Below are 19,578 nucleotides of genomic sequence, written 5' to 3'. Positions count from 1 at the left end.
TCATCTTTCTTGCACCTTAACATTTAAGCAAGAAATTTAATAGCATTCAAAAAATGTAAACTTTCTGTTTGGAAGACTTACATAAACATCCTGAAAGAATTCTTTCCCTGGGGTATTGCCAGAGGCTGAATACAAATTTGATATTCTTGTATTCTTTTAACAAGGCTTAAACTAGGCATAATTTAGAGTTTCTTACACAGCTCTGGGACAACTTCTTTATGTAATGCAATTGTTATTTCACTCCTTCCATTAGCCACACCTAGAGTACAGAGATTCCTGCAAGGAGAAATTTTGGAGTACTTCACTCAAGCATGTGTCCTACAGGGAATATCCAATGTAAAGGCATTAAGTCAGCTATGAACCTAAGCTCTAGGCAGAAGTACACACCAGGCAGTTAGTTCAGTCCCCAAAGCACTCCTAGGGCTATGTCTAAACACAGGAATGAAATAAGATCACACCTTTTGATTCTAGCCTATTTGCTCAAGAGGTTCATAATCGAAACCTTCAAACGAAGTCAACTGTCCAAGAAACATTCTTAACTCAGAACTTGCACAAAACTGAGGTATATAATAAATATTTTAATGTCTTTTGTAATTACAGCACTTTACAAAGTAATTTAAAAATATCCTGATTTTTGAATTCATGATTTTTCTTCATGACAGCTGGTCACTAAGTCCCTGGGATATCTGTAGGCACCTTTAAGAGTTCTTCAACTTCTTCTTGTAAAGCCTCAGCTTTTTCACTCAGCAGCATCTATACAAGGGGGAAAAAAATATCAGAAAACAAACACAAGTATTAGCTATAGCCAGGTTAAAAGACCAGTGTTTCTTTCGAAGTCTGTAAAAATACCCTCCTGCTGCTGCTCACAGGGCCACACCACCTTTGCCTCACAGGACAAACATTTTCACAAGTACTACAATCAACATTGTTACTGCTTAGTGTACATCCATATGAAAAACACACAAAGATTCATGCAGTACACATGATTTTCTCAGTTCTATCATCACATAAACAAAATTTAACAGAACAAACAGTTTTGTCTAGAACTGTTAACAAGAACATTTTTAAACTTAAACATTTATTTTCCATATTGGAATAAGCATTTGTAAGTTGCACTTGCCAAGATGCCGACTTCTTGCTTTATATGAAATTACTACAGCATTTTACATCAGACATATAGGACCTCAGACATATAGGACCATCAGACATATAGGACATTAGCAATTGTTTAATCTACTGCCCTGAACTGTTTGTGGCTGGCAGTTGGAGTGTAACAGTCCCCCAGCAACATGTGTAGCATAACACATGCAAGGACTCTTAACTTCCAAGTTAGAAAACTCCATCAGTTTAATATCTGAGCATGAGTAAGGCAGATTGCTGGATTTGGTACTCATGTAGGTAAAGAATCTGCACGTCTCCCTTTCAGCTCACACAGCAGCAAAATAGCAGTAAGGAGCCTACAACAAAAAAGGTCATGGCCATTTAATGTTAATTGCATAAACCCCAAAGGTAGTACTTTTATTCCATGAGAATAAAAAAACTAAGACTTTGTTACTGACTGTATCATTTTCACACCAACCACTCATTTGTTTATTCTAGGCATTCCCTCACTTTACCAAAAACTTGCTATTTTAGCAGAATCAAACATGAAGCCAATGCCAGCCCAACAGCGGATGATTAATGGAGGAGAGAAAGTACTACCACTTGATAAGTGTATTTTTTGTTTAGGCACAATCTAATGTTTGCTACAGATTCTTTCCCTTGGATTATTTACATGTGTCTAAGGCATTAAGTGTGCCTTAGAGACAGATACTAAGTGAAGGCCCTTCTCATAATGCATAATCAAAATGGCAAACAATTAGAGAGCAAATACCAGGGCATGGCAATAGCAACCTAAATAGGTGAGGTTAACCCTACACCTTGTTGGCTTCCATCTGTACAAACCTGAAAATCCTGTTCTTTTATCACAACTACCACTAGCACCTCTGTAAGGTAAATCCTGAGGCAGAATCCAGCATTTTCAGTGATGATGACTCAGCACAGAGACTAAGGTAGTCATTTAATACCTGCATTTCATCAGACAAGCTGTTAAACATTTTTGCCCTTCACTGCCCTTCTGGAAAAGAGCACAACTTTCCACTATCCAATCTATAGGAAACTGTTTCAAGAAAGTTTAAGTTTGCTTATCATTTAGGAGCAGGAAGATTGTCAGCAATTGCTCAATTCATTACTCTTAACCATCTTTGATAAATTATATTGCCAAGAAAATATTTCAACATATTATTAATGCATTTTAGTATTTGGATCACAAATATCCACTAATGCTTTTACTACTACAGTGCATCCCTTCACTTTCAATGTCATTCAAATGTCCACTTTTGACATATTGAAGTTCTGAAGCAAGTTTTCATAACTTTGTTTCTACTTACCTTTGCAGATGAAACAATTTGTCTGGCTTGACGTCTTGACAAGTGCTCAATCATCCTGACCAGAGTTTCTGGATTTGCGTTAGCCAAGTGTGCTAGAGTTTTGTACCCTGCATTATAAAGCTGTTTTGCCCGTGCCTGCAAGTCCAAAATTGTGTTAAATTATTAGAACAGGCAAGAAGAATTACCATTAAGTGCCAATCACTGCACCAGACTCAATTTTTATCTTTGCATATCAATCCAATTCTCTGATTTATCTTTCTAAGAACAGAAATAATCACTGAAAATCTATGTCCCCAGAAATACAGCTTTAGCGCTAAGATTTACTGGCCCGTACAGTCTTACTTAGCTCTTAGGAACCCATTTGTCATTATCTTCTTTAAGCCTAGGTGATACCAACTCTGACATCCTCATTTCTTACATGTTTTCTGCATTCAGTATCACTGACAGGAATGACTGTCTTGCATTCTTTGGAGGTGTCTAAGCAGAAGGGGTGCTGATTTTATCCATTTTTTTCCCCACAGAATTTTCACAGAACAAAGCTTTAACAAGATTCCAAAAAAGGCTATACTTTCCTGTTTCAAGCTTATAAATGATTTTTCCTTTAATACCACGGTAACTTTCTCTCGTTTTGTGTGAAGTCATGGCTGTGAGCTCACATATACAGGACAGGTATACATCACAGGAGAGATTTTCTGGAATTTGATTATCACCAGTGCAAGGGGTGTGTGCATTACTTGCTTTCTGAGCTTGGTTTGATCCCGTTGCTATGTAAAATAGCCAAGTAGTATTTTCTCAACAGAGGGTCTCGGGGCAAACATTTCCTTTGCAAAACAAATACTGCTAGAGCTTTACAAAATTTAAACTAAAATGCATTTCTACACAGTAGCGGAGTAATTTAGTATACCCAAGGCTTTAGTATCCTGCGTTATGAAATAAAACCTGTTTGATGAATAAGTGTTACACCTCCAAACATCTGATCAATTATCTTTTGGGCTTCCACCCCCCCACACCTCTTAAAAGAGGTGACAAGGAATAGAAAGACATTTGTTTGATGGCATATGTGCGTTTTTTTAGCATCCAACAGGTAACAGCTTACAATATATTATCTTCCTCCATGGTAACAGAGGATTACACATGTTCATTGATGTGAACTAGGTGTCATTAGTTTCACCAAAAATAACCACTAACTGTGGTTATTTTTATCCAACAAAGATTTTCTGTGCTCTATTTGGCTGTTAATTGCACAGTATGACCAGTGACACAGATCCTTCCTCCAATAATGATCGAAGTCTCATGAAAAGGTTTTAAACTGCTCTTTGAAAACTGTACAAGTAAATGTGCAAGAAATAATTTTCTCTTTCACTACAATAACCTAAAGATTGATGTTACTTCATCCACACAAATATAAGCAAATCATGTCTGTTCAAGATCAAATTCTACTTGCTACAAGTGTCAGCTGTTGGTATAGTTTTAACTCCAGTGCAAAAGTACCCTGGTTATAGCAACAATTTTGAAGAGTCACCTTTAAAACGCAACTTCAGCAGATTCATGCTGTCCAGGCTGGTTTTGTCCTTACACAGAAACACTCCCATACAGAGTAAGCCATGGGAAAAAAAGACTACTTAGCTTTTGCATCCAATTCAGAAAATCTGATTAGGCTTTAAGTCTTCATCATTGTTCGGCTTCTAAGAATAAAACCGTACCGCCACTAAAAATACAGTGGTTTGCTGACAAACCGATTCTAACAACAGGGTGGACAGGCAAGTTAGATAATTTGCCAAGAGGTCCAGTGATTACTTATAACCTTGCACCGAAGCCCCAAAAGATTTTCTGCTTTAATAAGAGTCTTCAGTTCAGAGACTGGTTAAGTTTCTTATTTTAAATACAGGCAGCACTGCAAGTGATTGTAAAAGCTTAAGTTCCCAATAGGACTTCACATACTTCTGTGAGGATCTTCTAACTTAAAATATTTAAATCCTTATTCCTCTTTACTACCATGAACTGAAGGATCCTTACCACAAAAGAAACCTGGGCTCTGTTTTCCCACTGAGTATATAGCTAACTTATTGTCCAAATACAGCATTTTCACTGTTGCTGTGGTAGGAGTCAGAAGAGAAACACTATTGGCTCCGGCTCACAACTCCTCAACATACTACTTTTTTCCCTACTCTGCAGGACTCTTTTCAAGAAAATTTGCACTACGCCAAATTCTCAATAAAAGACTAGCTTGGTCTTCCAGATATACTTGAAAGCAGTAACATTTAGCATTAAAGTTTACATTAAAATATCTCACAAAGCCAGGTTTACTAACCTCTAGAACCCCTGCTACCTCCATCAAAGGGATCAGTTCCGTCTTAACACAGTATGTCAGCTGCTTGGTAAGTTCTGTCAGCAAGGCTTTATAAACCCAGAATTCTTCCAATTCCTGCAGAGACAAAGATGACTAGAATCAGATCCTACGCTCTGTATTTGAAGGGTATGGCTGATAAGAGTTCTGCTATGGCAACAAGCATATATTTGTCTTTTAGACAGGGGAAGCACTATTGTTTCTAGTTATCCTTTCAGCTGGTTGCAGAGTTGTATTCAGCACTCTTCAGCTGAACATCCCAAAGGTGGGGCAGTTCTAAGGATAAGCAATGCATTATTTCAATACAGAAAAAAACCCCCAAACCCAAGCCAAGTCAGCTCTTTTCCCAAGATGACACTGCACAACCAGATAGCCTGATTTCCAACAGAAAGGTAAAATTGGCAATTATTTCACCAGTCGCACTGACACTGATTAAATGCTCTGTATTTGTATATTTTCACAGTCTCACAGCATACAGGTTACTTTAGCTATAGCGAGTATCACTGTACAAGTATGCTTTTCTGAACAGGAAAAATAATTTTGAAAGGTGAAAAAGAAGTATTTCACCTTTTCTATGCAAAACACCACCTGTGTTTTGTTATAATCAAAGCAAAAAAACGTCCAGATTTTGCAAAACCAATCCCAATGATTTTACTGGAATTCATTTAACACACTACCTCACAGAAGTGTAGAACACAGGAGGCGAATGAGGCAGCAGAATTAAGGAGATTTTGCACGTATCCTCGGGACATATTAAATTTCTCTGAAACACTCCATATATTTGTCTCTTTCAGTAGGGTATAAAGGACAAATGACAGATAAAGCCTGTTTGCCACAGTACTGTCTACATTCTAGGAATAAAGCAAATTAAAATTCAAAGTCAATATCACATTCAAGATACTGCTAGCACTACAGTCCTTCAGATCTCTAAAACATGTCTATTATACCTAAAGACATTAAACAACATTAAAGAAAACCAATCAATGAGGTTAAAAGAACTTTAGTAAGTAGAACAGTAATAATCTCGAATTTGTAAATAATCAATTGAAATGACTGAACTGTCATCTTAGGTATGAGAAATCTCCAGCCTACCTTTTTGACGGCTTGACCAGAAGCCTTTTTTGTAATAAAACTTTCAGGTACTCCCAAAATATCTGCTACTTTTTGCTCTGCTGCACTGAGCTGGCTGAACTAAAGTAAAAATTTATAAAGAACTTTCAGATATTTATTTTAATATTATAGAAAACACAGATCTGTTACTCAAAATGAAACAGTGTTTTTCAATATCTCTATGCAGTACTTTGTCACTAGGCTAGTTACTAGACAGTCAGATCTGCAGCTTCTTTGCCTACTTGTTTATCTGTAACTGTCCATCTCCAAATGCCACATTTTAAGAAAATACAGATTTTAGCACTACCTGTACTTTACAACACTTCATAGAAAAGAGTAGTTGCACAGAGCATGGACTGTGCTGCTAAGTCTGACAAAAGCATAGTAATCTGTAGGAAGGTATTGGTCACAGTGTAATAGTTGCAGTCATGGCTGGTGTTAATCATTAGATATAAAACACATTAAGACTTAATATCCTCTAGTGGATTTTGCTTCCTAAACTACAGATTAAATCAGCAAGCATCCGAAGCTAAATATGTCTATTGATTAATTTAACAGTGGCTTTCTTGCAAGACTATGTGGTTACATATAACTAGTTTATAGGAAAGTCTTGTCTGAGATTAACCAGACTCTGATGACAGCAACACTAGCACCAAGGTTAGAGTCAGGATTTGGAGTGCTGGCAACTCAAGAGAAGTGTTTCACATCACTGTTTCCCCCAAACAGGGTCAAACACTATAAATGCGAAAGAGAACTCTAGATTTTTATGCAGTTCAGGAAAACACTTCTGCCCTGGTACTAAAATAAAGTAGCATATCTTAACTTTCATCAAGCTGTTACCTACTGTCTAAACTTCCTATGTGTACAAACTTACTTAAAATCTAATAAGCAGAATTACTACATGCCCCAATGCATGTTTGCTAGTAAATTCTCACCTGTCTCAAATATATCATCCAGTCCGGGTTACAGCTAAAAGTCAGATCATATGGAGTTGTCAGATACAGAAGATGAAGACTGCTCTCAAGAACCAGCCCTTCCAAACCTTTCTTCAATTCTCTATAAAGAAGATTGCAGTATGCCAAGTCTATAGATCCTATAATAAGCACACAACGTATTGCAATTTTAAACAGGCATACAGAGTTAAGTGCAACAGACTTTAACATAGAATCAATATTTCCTTTATCTTCCATCAAAGCTAGTTATACTGTATGAACTGAAGAAAAATAAATGTAACTTGAATAATTACTCTAACACGAGCAGTTAAATGGAGCTGAGGAACGGCAGTCTGTTCTGTGTGTGGTTTTGTAATGTTTGTGAATTGCCTTGGCTTTAATGAAATCCTGGAACAATCTCGTAGACTGAAGGAATCTTTCAGAGATTCATCCTATTCCAACTGCATCCCACACCCCTTATCTTTTTGCGTATATCAGAACTTTCTGATATACTCCCTATTGCAATTGGTCTACATGTCATATACTTCCTTCTCTCAAGCTTCCCTCTAGGTCAAGAAATCCCCAACACAAATCTTTCCATCTTTTAGGGGTACAGTTCTGGTTTTACTTCCATTGCGACCACTGTTATGACACTTCATTCCTATCATGTTCAGTCGTGCACTACTTGTGCTAGACCGAAAATGGGGATGAACGTAATTTAGTAAATCAAAACTGTCTCTCTACAACTTATTTTTCATTGTAGTTTCAGACAAGATGGGAAAGCATATCAAATTGAGATAAGGCTGAGATGAAAGGTTTTGTTGAAATAGGTTATAACAAGAATAAAAAAAAAGAAGTCTTACCTTTATATGTAGCTCTACCCAACGGTGTGATTGTTAACGTATATTTGGAATTGCGGTTCTTCCCAGACATTCTTCCTTCCAGGAGTCCTTTTTCTATTAGGTGTTCTAGTCCATCTTTAATTACCTCTGAGAGGCTCTTCTCTTTAGATAGCAGATGCTGCTGAACACCCAGCAAGGTACTGCACATAAAAGTGTTGACTTCCTCACGGGTAACTGCTATCTGCATCAGTTTTGTAAGCAATTAGCATCTTTAAAGTGGTCATTTCACATATTTCATAAGCTATATGAAAAAATTTACTGAATGGAGCAGCAGTTTGATATCCTGTTCATGTGTTTCTACAGAAATAGATGACAACAGAACAATAGACAGTCTATGATGGATCTAATGAGACTGGTCTCCATCTATTCCACTATTCTAGCTACTGCGTGTTAATTTGTTTCCACTGTTTCTGTTGGTATTTTGAATCTAGTATCAGAAATGGAAACATTATTAGTACTGTAATGAACCATAAGGTAGATATAATTTTGGCTTTTACACATAAGGAAATCGTCATGTTACATGATTACTTGGTAACGGAGTTAAATTAAAAGACTAATCAAATCCTTGTCCTTATTTGATCAGAAGCTGTTCTGAACTTGTAAGGCCATCTGTTTTAGAAGTCTGGGTTTTTTTCTATAGAATCAATAGAGAAGCTTTTCCTTCCATTCCCAAGCACTTAAGTTACTCACAGAGAAGAGTCAACCAATACCTTCAGTCCAACCAAAGACAACAACAGGCTGTGCATTCCCTTGGTCAACTCCAGCAGAAGATTGCTGTAACAGTTCTCCAAAGGACTGTTAACTAAACGCTGAGCCTATAAAGAGCAAGAAACATACTAGTTCAGGGAAAATACTTATTCATTAGTTTTAAAAAAAATATTTTTAAGATAGTGATATGCATGGCTCAGCTTTATAAAGGAAGTAAGTGCAGACATCTGAAGTTCACAGTTCACATATGAAAAAACCCACATATAGTAATACCTATAAACTACATTTATAAGTCAAATATTTGCAATGTTAAGTGAACAAAAATTAAGACAGGCAGCTCTTCCCGTTTGTACCAGTAGATTAATCCAACAATTTAAATTACCAACAGCTTTGTAAAAATTACCAAGTGTTTGTCTTTTTCTTGCACTATGAGAATACTTTCTCCAGCACTGTCAATACCAGCTCGACCAGCTCTGCCAATCATTTGTTTATATTGGTTCTTCTTCAGGAAGTCATTAGCAACATAAGGAGCTCTGAGAATAACCCTGTAAAGAAATCTTCAGTAACTTATGCTGCACATTAGAATTATTAAAGTAGCAATAAAATTTTACAAATGCATTCTTTATATATGCTCCTTGCTCAGCAACTAATAAAAATCAAATGCACCTGTTTGAACAGCTGTGTAAATCAACACAATTTACAATTTAAGGCTTATTGAATGATAAGCCATGTTTATTATGTTTAGCAGAACCTTTGGAACTCGTCTTTACATCTATTCAAAGGCTTGAGTTTAAGAGAGAAAATTACTGAGATATAAACTCTACTAAGCAACACTGACCATATATCAGCTATATGCTAGAAAGACAACACTTGTCTGTATGAATTTTTTTCTCCCCTCAGACACATTATTCCAACATACACGCACACAAAACTGGATTCTTGGCAAACAATTGTTGGCCATACACAGTACAGAAGCCATGTATCATCAGCACTTGTATAAGAAAAGATAACACATTTTTGTGTTAAAACACATTCAAAATCATTTCCTTAGAAACGATTTATTTTACAATTTAAACATTGTTCTTAGGACCACATGTAAAGAAACCACCATGAATTCCTTGTTTTTCTGGATAACATTACTAAAATACTGAAGCGTTTCCTTAATCCATTTAAGTAAGTATTCTTCAGTTATGCATTCTAAGGGACTTGCTACAGATTGATATTTCCTATGTAACAATGTTGCGCTCTTGTCCAGAGTTGAACACAAAACCCCTTACACTTCCAACTTGCTAGTAAAAGCAGAAACATACTTTAAACAGCACCGACGTTTCCAAGTTGTCAAAGCAATTTTTTTTCACAAAGCAAACATCAATGTAACAATGAAATATGTTCCAGTTACTAACCTTCTAGCTGGCAGGTTGACTCCAGCAGCTAAAGTAGCTGTGCAAGCAAGTAGACACAGGACACCCGCAGAATATGCTTCCTCTACACTTTTCCTTTCATCATTTGTAAGGCCGCTATGGTGATAGGCAATGCCGTAAGGGATCGTTTGCTTCAGAACAGAACAGATACTTCCATTTCCAATGTTCTTGAGGTGTTTGATGAGATCTTGTTTCTCTTTCTCCCTGTGAGCTCTAAATTCTCTAGGAGGAAAAGTGTTTCTTCAGACTTTGATCAATCATTAATTATTTTAAAAAAATATCAAGACATGCTTACTGTCTATTTCTGTTCATTATCCATTCCTCTAATGTAGGTTAGAGAAACAGTTATTTCTAGTAACTTTAAAACAGCAATACACAGGAGACTGATTAAGTTGCAACAGAACTCTTCTTGTTTGTAAGCGCGGGTACAGAAAGGACCAAATACTGACTGAGTGTGGGTATTGAGCACACTGAAGAACAGAAATAGGGACAGTATCAGCTTATAGTGAAGATTATAGATACATCAAAAATGGTTTCAATTTTGATAGCAAGGGAGGAGTTTTGTTTAATTTCTTCCTACACAAAATGTAACTTGCTAGACCATTATGAGTTGATCAAACCACATTTAAATGAAACCAAACTTAAGTCTTACTTCCTTTAATTAACAAAGCCTGGTTTACATTGTAAAACTTACATTCACAAAGTAGGTATGGAACAGAGATAATCAACTAGTAACACATGATCAAATACCAGGCTATAGAGAAGAATGTTTGTCTCCTAAGCTTGCAGAGACCAGTGCCAAAGGGACACAAGGTTAGCTTAATTTAGTAAGCTTTTCCTTTTTTCTTCATTATTAGTCCTCAAATAACCATTTTTTTCAAATAGTTTGTTTAAAAAAAATATTTTTTTTTCTAAAACATTTGTTTAATGAGCCTTGAGCAGTTTGCCATCCTTTATGCAGTCAGGAACTCCACATGCTCCCATATTAAAAGTACTTACATCTGATAACCAAGGAAAATCACTTGTAAACTAGTGAAGACAATTCCTAACTTCTGACCAATTATTCCATATACAATTAAAAAGTCACGACACACTTACTTCTTGAGGTACTTGCACACCATTGAAGCCACATTCTCACAGTTCTTTTTAGTGGGACAAAAGATCAGGCAGGAATATTTAGGAATAACTTCAGTAACCAGTGCAACGATGTGATCAGGATCTGCTTTCTGCAGATTACTAGAATACTATCACAGATTGACAAACATTTAAACACAGAAATTAATTCAGAAACCAAGTATTCAATACCTGTTCCCAACCTTCACTAGAACACTCCCACTTGCTTTAATGTGACAATTGTAAGAAGTTGTAGAAGAAGTTTTTCTCCTAATCCTCACTTGAAAGTTTAAGACATCTTTAACTGAGGGATAAACGGATGCAAGAATTGAATGCTTTGCTTCTTCCTCTTAATACTACAATTTCTTTACAGCAACACCATAGTGATGTTACTTGTGCTACTGCCAGCCTACCATAACACACACTGTTATTTTTAAAGGTTGAAATGAATCCTTACAAGGCAGTAATAAACTGACAAAAATCAAAAAGAGATGTCGTCTTTTGGTATCATCTAAGAGTGATCAACTATTGAGGAAATTTATCCCAAACCATAAAGCATTGTTTATCTGGAACACTCAAACTCATTGCTCTTCACATGTCAAAATACTGAAGAAACCTTTTAATGAGCTGTAAAGTAGTGAAAAATAAAGTTGAGTGCTCATTATTTTAAAGGCCTTTTCCCTCCCCAAAGCCTACTATTTTCTGTCTCGTAAGTATTACAAATGAATGACCATGTTTAAGTAATTTCTTCAGTAAAAGTTCTGTAAACAAATCAGTGTAAAAAATAATACATTTCATAGTTTCTTTGAATTAGTTATAAGCACTTCAGTCTTACCTTGAAATTAAGGAAACGCGAAAAAGTAAAGCCACTTTCTGTTTTGCTGTCAGTTGCATAAACTGTGCCTCCTATCTTTACGTATTCCTTTAATTCTACCTAGGAAGACATAAGCCATAAACAAAAACTTTAGTTGAATTACCAAACCTTCTCTAAAGATTAAGCTATTACTGATGTACAGCTCATGGTTTTTTTTAAGCATCGCATTTCATATACATACTTCCATGTAGACAAGCACAGACTCTACTCCAGTAAGATTTTTTTTTAAGTGAATTTGTTTTAATTATCTGACTTGAGAAAATGTCTAATTTTAACAAAGAATGACAAATATTATATCCCATGGACTATCCATAAACCATTGTCATGACATCATTCAAGTACCAGTAGTACAGATTCTAGTTATATCAAATGAACTGCAACGATTTATCACAGTAGCTGTAATTTAGAAATTGATTTAGATAAAATGACACAAATGGCTTAACACAACAATATAAAGGTACCTGCATTTGTGCATAGTGCTATTTATTGTACTGGTACAATTGCCAACAGTAGCAGGCATCATATTACATTACAGCATGAAATTACACACAAAAGCTGCAATACAATCCTGAACAGATTTGCTATAGTTTTAAAGCCAAATATCTTCTTTACTAATTGATGGTATTTTTGCATACAGACCGGTCTAAAATTATTAGTATAGTACTCCGCTTGCAGGAACTTCTGCAGGTCTCCAACATTATTTAAAGTTGCACTCATGCCAATGATCTGCGTGTTTTCTGTAAAACAGAAACTGACATGAATTTATTGCCATGTTCACAATTTTTAACACTTCTGCTCAGTATCTAATTTATAAGCCTCCATCATTAATCTTTTTAAATACCAAAGTACCAGGTTTGAAGGGGGATATAGCTAAGAAATATTACCCGAGATGTAAACATAAAAAAAGGAATCCTTCTCTATGGAAGCATTTAATTGGAGAAGTAGTATCAAAAAAGCTTCAAAACCATCCAGCCCATCATTACAGGGTCAACTGATTAAGACTTAAACAAGTAAACACTGTTACTGCATGGAGTCATACCATGCTTTTCAAAAGCAGCCAGAACACCACAAATCCAGAAAGCTAAAGTAGGGCTTCTCCCTAGAGATGCTGTCACAAAAATATTTTAATAACATTAAGTGTAGCCATGACTTACTACTACTGTAAAGAATTTTTGCAAGAGTAATTTCCAGCATTGCTCCACGGCTTCCCTCACCCAGCATATGCAACTGTGCAAAGAAAGGAAAAAGAAAATGCAAGAATATTACTAAATTTAGAATACTTCTACAAAACAAATCAAATTATGTAGTCCTAAACAAATATTACAGGAATGTGGTTTTTGAGCTTCTTCATGACACCCCTCTGGTAAATTTTGACTGCTAAGCTCTTCCAGAGGTACAGCCTCACTGAAATAACACTTGAGAGCCACAGAAAAACAGACCCAAAAGCAAACATAGATAACAAGATCTACCTTCCATTTAACTAGACCGTAACTGATATAAACAGTTAACTCCTGACAGTAAACAGTGCGGAGATCTTTGTAGCAACCAGTATAAAGTGATTTTGATTGTAAACAGTGTTAAGCAACACTTACAGGGCAAGTTAACATCAAAAACTTTGTAGCAGCCAGCTACTTTCAGAAAAAATAGAAGTTAGTTCTTAAGCTGCCTTGTGTTTAGAAGCTATTAGGCTAAAGTAAGGCAGTCAGCCTGAATCATTCCATAAATTAAACATTTCTGTTAGATGTAACACATTGTGATTCAACCCCACAAACAACCCTTAGAAGCACAACTCAGCCACACTACTAAAAAGGAGACTAAAGGGCAATTGTCACAGTTAAATGTAACTTGGTTTTGGTTTGGGTTTTTTTTGATGTTCCATTTAGTGATTATTAACACCAGAGGCAAAGTATTAAGGCTTCACATTTAGGAGTTCAGTTCTGGGATTCATAAATACATTCAGTATGATTAAAATTAATTCTTTTTTTTTCTAATCCATTAAAGATGTCTAATTGACAAGCAGTTACTAAGTAATGCAACACCAACCACTAACACAGTAGATCTCTCAAAATAGAATCTATTGTCCTGATATAGCAGCAAATGCTTCAGTTAAAGAAAAATGATTTAAGTATTACGAAATTATGTATCAATACAGAAAAAACTTTAGTAATAATTTGATAAGTACACAAAAACCCCAAGTAATCAAAAAACTGCTCTTTATAATATGCAATTTTTTTATATTTACAATATGCAGTTATTAGCAAATATGAATAAATCTTGTAGCATACCTCATCTACTACAACCAGACCGAGGTCATCAATTCTCTCTGTTTCAATTAAGGAATTCACTAGACCATGTCCTTTTTCTATAGTAGCAATATAAAGAGACCTTTTTATTCTCCTCTTGATGGGTGGAAATCTTCCTTTACTTCCTGCATATTCTTCAACCAGGAAACCCAATTCTATCCCAAAACTTGATAACCCCCTAACCTGTAAAAACCCAAAGATCAATTAGAGAACAAACTCGCACTCCTTTCAGATTTCAGACCTGCCTCAAGAACTCAACCAACACAAATCACAATGAACTGGCTGAAATCCTGAAAACACACGAGCTACGATTACCTTTTCCAATTGTAAAGCTGAAGTGCTTACAAAAATTATCAAGCTTGGGTTATATCTGTTCTCTAAAATTAACTTTTCCTTTATATCAAAAAATTGTTAAGTTTTTATTTCAAGACCATTTCTTTAGCAAGTTGGGGAGTACAGCTCTAAGACTGCAGAACTATATGTAACATTGCAAAAAGCTATTATTTCAAAAATCCAACACACTTTATAATGCAGCATCTTCACCTCAATTTAAGTCTTTTATTGCAATATTACTGACCCTCAGAGCAGCATCTAGGAGAAGTCACTCACCACCATCTATCTATGAACATCATTGAGTTTGCAAGAATTAGTATTATAACCAGACAAATAACAAGGTATATCACAAAAGATAAGCAGTATCAGAAACACTGTATCCAGACCTTTTCTTGGACAATGGCAACATATGGCAGGATCATGAGAACATCTTTCCGCCTGCAGAGTAATTCTTGTAGAATTATTATTTCTGCTACAAGTGTTTTTCCACCACTGGTTGGTAATGAGTATATTAGATTCTTTCTTTGCTGCAGAGATTCTAACATTAAGCAATCATGCTGCCATTCTGCAAAATTAAAAAAGAATTATTAGCAGCCTCCAGGGCCATGTTAACCAGTATCAAAATATTTGTGTTTGATATAGAATACTTTAAGACTAGCGTCTATTTTTCTTCAATAAACTGCTAAAAGCTTTTGGTGATTGAGCCTTACAAAGTACTCTTTAAGCCATATCAACCTTTCCCATCCACCTAAAAACCAAGAATAACCACTTAATAAAACAACTTTCTTAACATGTTTACAATAAATATTACCTTAAGTATTTTTACAGTGTAATAGGTAAAATAGGCAATAATTCACTAGCAATTTTTTTCCAACAAAACATTAGTTACATTACCATAAAGTGTTTCAATCCCTCGAAACTGTCTGAATAGATCTTTAACTTTGCTAGGTAATCCATAAAAAGGGCCTATATCAACAGAAGATGATTCAATAGTTTTCCTAGCAACACAAATCTCTTCAGATAAAACAGCTTCTTTAAGCTGCTTGGTCTTAGAGACCTGCAGAGTCTGAGCTTTGGCATTTCCAGTCATAGCACTTTTCAGATTATCTTTGAGACTGTCAGTTTTAAATAAAGCACAGTTAGAGTGTGAGGACAAGTCAGTAGGTCTGTTCCTGTGTTCATCATCAGGATAAAAAGACAATGGACTCCTGATTTTGTCTGAAGACTTCTTACATTTACGCTTTCTCTCTGAGAGTGGAGATGTTCTAGAACCAGAAGAAAGTTCATTCAGTTTTGCAAAATACAAAAGTTGTGATGATGGCAAGTCATCCGAAATAGATTCAGTTGGTTCTTGATTGCTGTCTAACAGGTCATTTCTGTTCATTTCAAAAGCATCCTCTTTGTCAGCTTTAAGGATAACCATATTTTCTGAAGTAGAAAAATTATCCTTTTCCTGGTAAATTCCTGACTGAAGTTTGCCAAGTATGAGTTCTCCGTCTGCTTTAATATCCTTATTTTTATCTTGTAGGTGTTCGTGCTCTGTATCATCAATTTGAGCTAGCAAAGAATCATTTCCATAAAAGCTGTCATAGTCGCCAAACATGTCTTCTTCACTATCATTACTACACTGCAAAAAAACACAAGTATTAATACCCCAAAGTAACACCAAAGAGGGCAAGCATAACTTGTACACCACACACATCAGATGCAATTTAACCCTTCTCCAACTTAACAAGACAGTTAAGTGTTTTTCTGACACTGCTTGTGAGGAAAATGCAGCTTAACTCTAAAGCAATGCATACTTTAATTCAATGGAACAGCAATCTACAAGCAGACATGATGCCTGCATACCTACTCAGTAGTGATGTATTTTAGTGAAGGCCAAAACGCATCCCCTCTCACACAAAGCAAGGCCCTCCCCGGTCAGTGTCCCACAGGCTCGGCCTGGGCTCAGCCACCCCGCCACAGCGCCTAGCGTCAGAATGCCCGTACCCTGCCATCCCCGTACCGTGGCCTCTGCCGCGGGCCCCTCACCACCGGAGCTCAGCTTCTTGCAAGCCACCGGCGAGCAGACAGTACTACACGGCACCAGGGCCTGGCGCCGCTTGCGCACAGAGCCGGGGCAGCTCTTCCTCCGTACTGCGGGACCGGGCTCGGCCATCACCACCGCCTCGTGCCACTGCAGGGCTATCAGCCTCCACCCCGAGGCTGGGGCTGCGAGTAAGCGGCGCAGAGACGGTCACAGTCGCGGCAGGGCACGGCGAGCACCAGCCGAGCCCCCAGGGGAAGGCAGGGCCGCCATGAGGAGAGCGGACACCCCGCACCGCCGCGCTCCCCGCAGCCAGCCGCCGCAGCATCGCTTCCGGCCGCGCGCTACCCCGGTAGAGCGGCAGGCGGTGGCCAATCGCCTGCCTCAAGTAGGGCAGGCCGGGCCCCATTGGCCAGCCATCGCTCTCGTGCACCGCGAGTCCGCGCAGGCGGAAGTGGGGCGGCCGAGGCGGGGCACTGTGGAGGGTGTCATGGCGGCGCGGGCGGTGGGGACGTGGAGTCCCTGGCGCCGGCTGATGCCGGGTGTGTTCCTTCTGCTTCCTCGTCCCTCCCCTGTCAGATGAGGGGCCGTGCCCCTCGGGGTGGGGGTGTGTGCGCGGCCGCTTCTCCCGCCGTGCTATCGCTAACCCTATCGTTCTTACCTTGTAGCGGCACTGTGGGAGCAGCCGCGGCGGCTCCAGCATGAGCGGCCGCTCGACCCGTCCGACCAGGTGAGGCCCCAGCAGTACCCCGCGGGTGCTGGGGGGTGGCTTATCACCGAGTACTGAGGGGGAGGGTGGGGGCATATCACCGGGTGCTGGGGGGTGTGTCTGTGTCTGTCTGTCACCGGGTGCTGGAGCTCTGTAGCCCTGTATCTACCTGCGGTCACTTAAAGCAACTCTCAGTAACTCAAACTTGGAGTAAAAAACCTTTGGCAGTACTAACTGATTTCCTGTATATAGCTGGGAAAACCTGAGAGAATGCAGTAGGTATAGTTGTTATGTCATAAGAACATATTGTCTGGTACCAGTGAAAACTTTAAAAAACATTTTTTTGCCCAAATTCCAGCTATGTCTGCAAAAACAGTTTCTCCTTTTGCTCATGTCTTGCAAGGATTTGGTGCTGGGTGGTGTGCTGTGAGGCTTGGGAGGCCTTTGGGAACCTCCCTGTTAAAGTGTGTGTGTGGGCAGGAGCTCCCTCGGGCCATTTGCTTTGATTTTATTTTGAGGAAAGCCTTGTGGCTTCTTAGACAGAACTACCTTACTACCAGCTTCTGTAGATACTGCCTTCCAAGTAGAGGGTGTAAGCACTATCCTACTGATTGCTTTAATTGACTTGTTACGTTGTCATTATTACTGAGATTTAAAAGGCTGTGTAGCAGTGAGACACCATTTAGATTGCTAGGTACTGAACGCTGTGTAGAGAAATGGAGATAAAGGTATTGGAAAAACTTCAGTAACGCACTAAATACTGCTTTTGGTTCCAAGGCATGTTTTGCCCAAAGGATAAAAATAATGTATGTTCCTTATATTCTTGTGAAGCTTACAGATTATATTAATTCTCTAATTTCAGCCCATACAAATGGAGAACCCCTATAAAGAACCTCCAAAAAGATGTGTCTTATGTGGAATAAATGTGGACTATAAGAATGTGCAGGTGAGTTTGAAAATACCTGTCCTTAGATGAAGGTAACTAGTTCACTATATTTAAATATGCGTGTAGGAAGTCCACAAAAATAAAAAAAATTATCTGTGTAGGGGTTTAAAACTTAAGAGTAAGAATGTGTGCAGATAAAAGTCAAATAATGTAGCTGTGATAAGCTGTTCATCTACTAATCCTATATGCAGGTGTTACGACTTTGTTATTTACCAAAGAGTCTTTGATTCCAATTCCACTGTGATATAGCTTAAATGATGTGGCACATAAAATACTGTCTAGCTCCAAGCCATACTTCTTGTCTCTAGGTAGAACTGAGTTTTGTAAAAACAAATAAAACCCCAAAAAATAAAATGCAAGTAGTAAAATAAACTAATGCTCTCTGAAAAAAGTTCTTAAACTCACTTTGGATTTCTGAATTTTACATAGCTTCTTTCCCAGTTTGTTTCTCCGCACACTGGCTGCATTTACGGCAGGCATATAACAGGTATGTGAAGTATTAAATTAAATAATTTACTGGTTAATGTTCTTATTAGATGTTCTTCTTAGACTCATAAAGTAACTGTATATCAGCTATTTTTCCAAATAACTACTATTAACTCTATACATTTTGTAATAGCATTATTCTTAGTAGTATGCATAAAGGAATGAAAATATACCTTAATTATACGTATTTTGTATTTAACAGTATAAGCACGTGTGTTAGTGTAGGAAGACACACAAAGCTAGAAGGAGCTGTCAGTAACATGCCTTTCACCCTTTAATGATTTGGTTATTGTTGATTTAAGAGACTAAAAATGATTCATCTCTTTAGGTTTGTGCAACAAGAAGCAGAAGGAAATTACAAAAGCCATTAAAAGAGCTCATGTGTTTGGTAAGTATGATAAGGCTTTTGAGTTTTCCAAGTCAAGCCTACTTTTCTATTAAGAAAACCTCCATTTTATCTTTCTACAGGATTTATGCCAGTTATGTACAAGAGCCCATCATTTCTCACAGACCCCAAGATATGTAATATCAAGTATTCAGAGTAACACACTGTAAAGAAATAAACAATAAATCTACTTTTCTTGTTTATATACTTGTTTACTGGAAATGTGGTTGGCTAACATAATGCATCACTGACTGAAGGGTGGGTGTCAGCTGCTTTTTTATGAAGTGTCAGGTCTCTGAAATTCATTGTCTGAAGGAAGTATGAAAGATGAAAGCAGCAACAGAAATTGGGAGCTGTATGGACCACTTTGCTTACAAGTCTTGCTAAAGTTGAGGTGGCTGTATTTTCCCTTGCTGGATTGGAAGGGGGAGGGGAAAATAAACAAGTGCTGGACATGTAAGGATAAATTGAAGTATTTAAATTGTAGCACTTCATGTAGATGGATAATTCTGTTAAGCATGTTACCTGTATTCATTTGATGCTCCCTGCCT

The 19,578-nt window shown here is 37.5% G+C and overlaps 2 protein-coding genes across 10 annotated transcripts; one reads left to right on the top strand and one right to left on the bottom strand.

The window, feature by feature from the left end:
- Positions 1-558: 558 nt before the first annotated feature.
- Positions 559-16,839, bottom strand: HELQ (helicase, POLQ like). Of its 9 annotated transcripts, none has more exons than XM_013296127.3 (18): positions 16,481-16,839; positions 15,367-16,099; positions 14,859-15,037; positions 14,122-14,322; positions 12,991-13,063; positions 12,476-12,573; positions 11,798-11,896; positions 10,948-11,093; positions 9,832-10,071; positions 8,832-8,973; positions 8,431-8,535; positions 7,682-7,901; positions 6,822-6,979; positions 5,869-5,967; positions 5,454-5,627; positions 4,741-4,854; positions 2,430-2,564; positions 559-753 (listed from the first exon to the last, which is right to left on the bottom strand). In XM_013296127.3, exons 1-18 carry the CDS (start codon positions 16,631-16,633, stop codon positions 670-672), a joined length of 3,153 nt encoding a protein of 1,050 aa, XP_013151581.1. In that variant the 5' UTR covers positions 16,634-16,839; the 3' UTR covers positions 559-669. The 9 variants fall into 9 exon arrangements, with proteins under 9 accessions (XP_013151581.1, XP_013151584.1, XP_027637015.1 ...); XM_013296130.3 differs by having other exon boundaries at positions 16,465-16,623; XM_027781214.2 differs by having other exon boundaries at positions 15,367-16,094; positions 16,465-16,623.
- Positions 16,840-16,950: 111 nt separating this feature from the next.
- Positions 16,951-19,230, top strand: MRPS18C (mitochondrial ribosomal protein S18C). Its single transcript, XM_013296137.3, has 6 exons — positions 16,951-17,043; positions 17,170-17,231; positions 18,073-18,156; positions 18,586-18,643; positions 18,971-19,030; positions 19,111-19,230. Exons 1-6 carry the CDS (start codon positions 16,992-16,994, stop codon positions 19,185-19,187), a joined length of 393 nt encoding a protein of 130 aa, XP_013151591.2. The 5' UTR covers positions 16,951-16,991; the 3' UTR covers positions 19,188-19,230.
- The last annotated feature ends 348 nt before the right edge of the window (positions 19,231-19,578 follow it).

Source organism: Falco peregrinus, chromosome 2 (genome assembly GCF_023634155.1).
Source record: "Falco peregrinus isolate bFalPer1 chromosome 2, bFalPer1.pri, whole genome shotgun sequence".
NCBI classification, from domain to species: Eukaryota; Metazoa; Chordata; class Aves; order Falconiformes; family Falconidae; genus Falco; species Falco peregrinus.
This window is presented reverse-complemented; position numbering and strand designations above follow the sequence as displayed.